Source organism: Morone saxatilis, unplaced genomic scaffold, assembly GCF_004916995.1.
Source record: "Morone saxatilis isolate NCDOM2014 unplaced genomic scaffold, NCSU_SB_2.0 Contig21, whole genome shotgun sequence".
NCBI classification, from domain to species: Eukaryota; Metazoa; Chordata; class Actinopteri; family Moronidae; genus Morone; species Morone saxatilis.
In genome coordinates this window covers 13,077,358-13,081,174 of record NW_023339774.1, presented here as the reverse complement: position 1 = coordinate 13,081,174, position 3,817 = coordinate 13,077,358, and the positions used below count along the sequence as shown (strand labels likewise).

The following is a 3,817-nucleotide window of genomic DNA, read 5'->3' as shown; positions in this document are numbered from 1 at the left end:
TTCTTTCTCTGTCTCTCCAACCCACACACACGAACACAGTGTTAGTATGGCTCTGTGTTAAATGTAGTAAGTCCCAGTCGCCCAGTCCTGCCAGCTTTGTCTGCCCTCAGCTGTTCCGGCCCGGTGCCTGTATTGTGCTGCCGGGCTCATTACCAGACCAGAAGCACTGTGGCCCGAAACCTCCTCACTAATAGGCCCAGAGAGAAACAGAGAGGAGTTATTTCTGCTGTGGCTTGTGTGTAGCAGCGTAATGTTTTTGGCAGTGAGACTGTTAATGTTTAACGTTTGCTGCTGTTATTTCTCTGGCCGGCCATCAGCTGGCTGAGGAATTTGAAGTTGGGTTGAGTGAAAAGGTTTGCCTAGTCCCTGTGAAGTTGACTTGAAAGCTCCTCCGTATGTACAAGTATAGTATATGGATGTGTGTTTCTGCATGCCTGAGCAGGAGACTGGAAAGAATGAGGGTCCAGTAAGTTGATGGGCTGTCTGGAGTGGGCCAGGCCACTTGGACAACAATGGGGTGAAGTGCAGCTATTGTTTAAAGTTTACAGGGCGGTACGCGGCATGTACAGTAGTGCGGCAGGAGGAGAGGGATAAAAAGAGAGGGGTGTAAAGAGGTGAGTCAGGAAAATGGAGAAATGTGAGGAGAGTGAAGGCTCGGAGAGTCAGAGAGAAAGAGAAACGCTTACTGTAAACAGAAAGACGTCAGGGCTGATCTTCATCAGCAGACAGATAGCGCTCTGACTGAACTGATATTGAGGACTTTAAGTGATTGTCTCAGAAGTCAGACAAAAGCCCTCATACAGTCTGATTCAAGGGTTATGTAATTAGGTTTGAGGGTTTCTTTAATGGTGAATTAGGCCATGAACCACACAGAAGTTCGTGAACTGGAAATTACAGCAGAGGTTGCAGTGGTCTAATGAGACTAAACAACTGCCTCCACAAAAGATGATAAAACCTCAGCTCTGAAATGGAAGCAAGTTCAAGCGCACCTTTGTGTCTCTCTAGACATCCTGAAGTTTGTAGATATAGCTTAGTTAAAGAAAAAGAACACAAAACAAAAACAAATATACTCTATGTTTTTAGCTAGTCAAAAATGTAAACCCAGGGAGTAAATAAGAAGGCCCAAGTTAACCAGAACAAACGTAAAAGTAAATAAATAAAACTAAATAAACAAATATTTAATTACTAATGTAAAACATTATTTTTTTTTTTAAATATTGGTATATTTTTACTTAAATTTACAAAATGATAAATAGATTTTATATAATTTACTGTTAATCTATATAGGCTACATTTATTATTTATACATCACATTTATACAATTTCAAGTGTGCTATGATTAAAAGCTCCAGAACAGCCACACAATGGACTTACATATAGCCTATATATATATATTACTATTATATTCATATTAAGAAACCACGTACTTACTGGTAAACAGTATAATGTATATGTATATCTTTTACCGTGTGAATACTGTTTTATATGATTTGAGTGTAGATAATAACCCGCTTTGGGCTTTTTGTCAACGTGATTTTCATATAATTTGTTTGTTTTCTAACTTTAAAACAAATTAAAGTCTAAACTTGTACGGGATAACGCACTGCCTCGCGCCAGGTATCACCGCTGCGTGCAACGTGTCTGAGCGCGCGCCTCCACTTCCCGGTTTCCCATGGTGCGCGCGCGCGGCCTCCCTCTCCTCCATCATCCTCGCGCCGTCCCACGCGGCGGCACCAGGTGGGCCGCGGCACCGCCGAACCGTGGCATCGTTAACGCGCCGCAATTACGAGGCCGCAAAGAGGGACGAAATAATTGCAAATAAAACTACATGATGCAGAAAATAAAAAAAGAAATTAAACAGATGCGCGTGTTTGCAGGATCATTGCTTTTGTCCTTTTAAAATGCTGAGAGTTACAAAAAAAAATATGTATGCAGCATTTCAGGATATGCAGCTGACTTTTAGCCTGTAAGTACTCAACTATTACTATAAATAATCATAATAATAATGATAATAATATAAGTAGATATTTCAAATCAAATGGTTATTCTTGAAAATAAAGGTGCCTCATTGTGACACAACTATAATACTTTAAATACTCATTAACATATCAAAATATTACTTCTGTGAGCTTTACAAAGAATTATTCAGAAAACACATAATGTGTTCAACATAAAACCAGAAGCATCCTTTAAAAAGACAACAGTAAAAACAAGGTAAATTTGTCATGCTTTAATTAAAATAATTCTTTAGAAATTCATTATTTACATCTGCAATAATATTAATAACAGTATAAGAAAAAATAGTCACAGTTCTTACCAAACATCAGAACATCAGCATGACAACAAACTAAATTTATTTGACGCAAAACAAATGTATTTCAAGCCTTGTTGGTTTTAGTAGCCAAATCACCGTCATCCCCCTCCCTCATCAGTCATTCTCTGAGTAAAATTGCATCACTTCCCCATAAGTAATCCATCATTTACAATATGTACATATTGCTAGACAAATACATTAATTGTCTTCGAGGGGCATATGTGGGCATTTTGTTGTAATTGTGATTGAATGTGTCACCTTTTTAGTCTATTTTCACTACAGAAAAAGCTCTTGAAATCTGAATTTACAGTGAAAACAAGTCACGGGATGAATTTGCAAGCAGACACAGGGTTCAGGAAAAAGGAATTAATTTGTGACATGACAGGACAAAAAAGCATTTTTGTAAACAAAAGCAGGCATAGTTCAGTATAAAGGAGTTGCATATCTGTAATTCACTGGGTCAGTGCGGTCAAGTTGCAGATGTGCGAGAAAGAAAGTCTTTGGCCAAAAACAGCGTTGAAGAGCTTCGGATACTGAAGATATGCACCTCGGTGTGAGACGTCAGGCCGGGGGCCTCTGGAAACAGACCTCTGGGAGGAGCAAGGTGTGAATGTGCATGAGTTACCCTGGGTGATGGTATCAGTAATGACAAAATAAATAACATATGAGTGGGTGCGGTAGGATGTATAAACAAATGTGTTGCTGGTTCATCAGCAGAGTCTCAAGTTCACATCCAGGTTTTTGACTTCCGTGCCTTGGTCCGTGATCAGATGTGTCAGCTGATGTGAAGTTTTCATGCAGCAGGGACTAAAGGTGGTCGTAGGCGGCTGCAGACGGTGGAGCGGTGCGGGAGGCCGAGCTGTAGTAATAGGGTGAGCCTGCGGGGGGAGACACAGATGGAGGGGCCTTTAGAAGTGCAAGGTGGTGGATCAGACTTTTTCTTTATCCATCTTATCCAAGGTTTTACAGCAGATGGTGGAGCTGAAAGTCTGAGCAGCTTGGACTGTTTGTCCTGCGACTGGATCAGGTCTTAACCCCTCCCCACATGACTTTTAAGGAATACAAAGATAAGAGAAATGCACGACTTTCCTTCTCTAACCAGGTTGATTGGTGATGCAGTGGAGGTGATATCCCCCAATGCCTCTGTACTTCTGACAAAGAGCTTCTAGGCTGATACACACCATCAGAGCAAAAACATGGTTGTATACAGCCTCTTTAAAGTTTTTATTTTACGTTTCTTGCAATATTTGTTTGTATAATTTTGAACCCCAGTTTTTTAATTGTATCTCTATATCTACATAAAGTGGTGATCTTGCAATTATTATCTCAGACTACAAGACACACGTGTATCTCTGCCCAGTGTCAGGTGGGACATTGAACAGACACCTGAGGGCTTCTCCTTGATCTATTGTGACTTGTATTGTACCTCATTAGTATGTTGCTTTGGACAAAAGTGGCTGCCACATGAATAAATGTACATTTAAATGTAGTGATGTATGAACA

At 40.2% G+C, this 3,817-nt stretch overlaps 1 protein-coding gene across 2 annotated transcripts in view; it reads right to left on the bottom strand.

The window, feature by feature from the left end:
- Positions 1 to 2,227: 2,227 nt before the first annotated feature.
- pax8 (paired box 8) overlaps positions 2,228 to 3,817 on the bottom strand; it is a gene marked incomplete in the record, with an annotated part of 10,909 nt that continues 9,319 nt past the window's right edge. For both annotated transcript variants that reach the window (XM_035667426.1, XM_035667427.1), the window contains 1 exon segment: positions 2,228 to 3,192. In XM_035667426.1, coding sequence (XP_035523319.1) covers positions 3,122 to 3,192 — 71 coding nt within the window.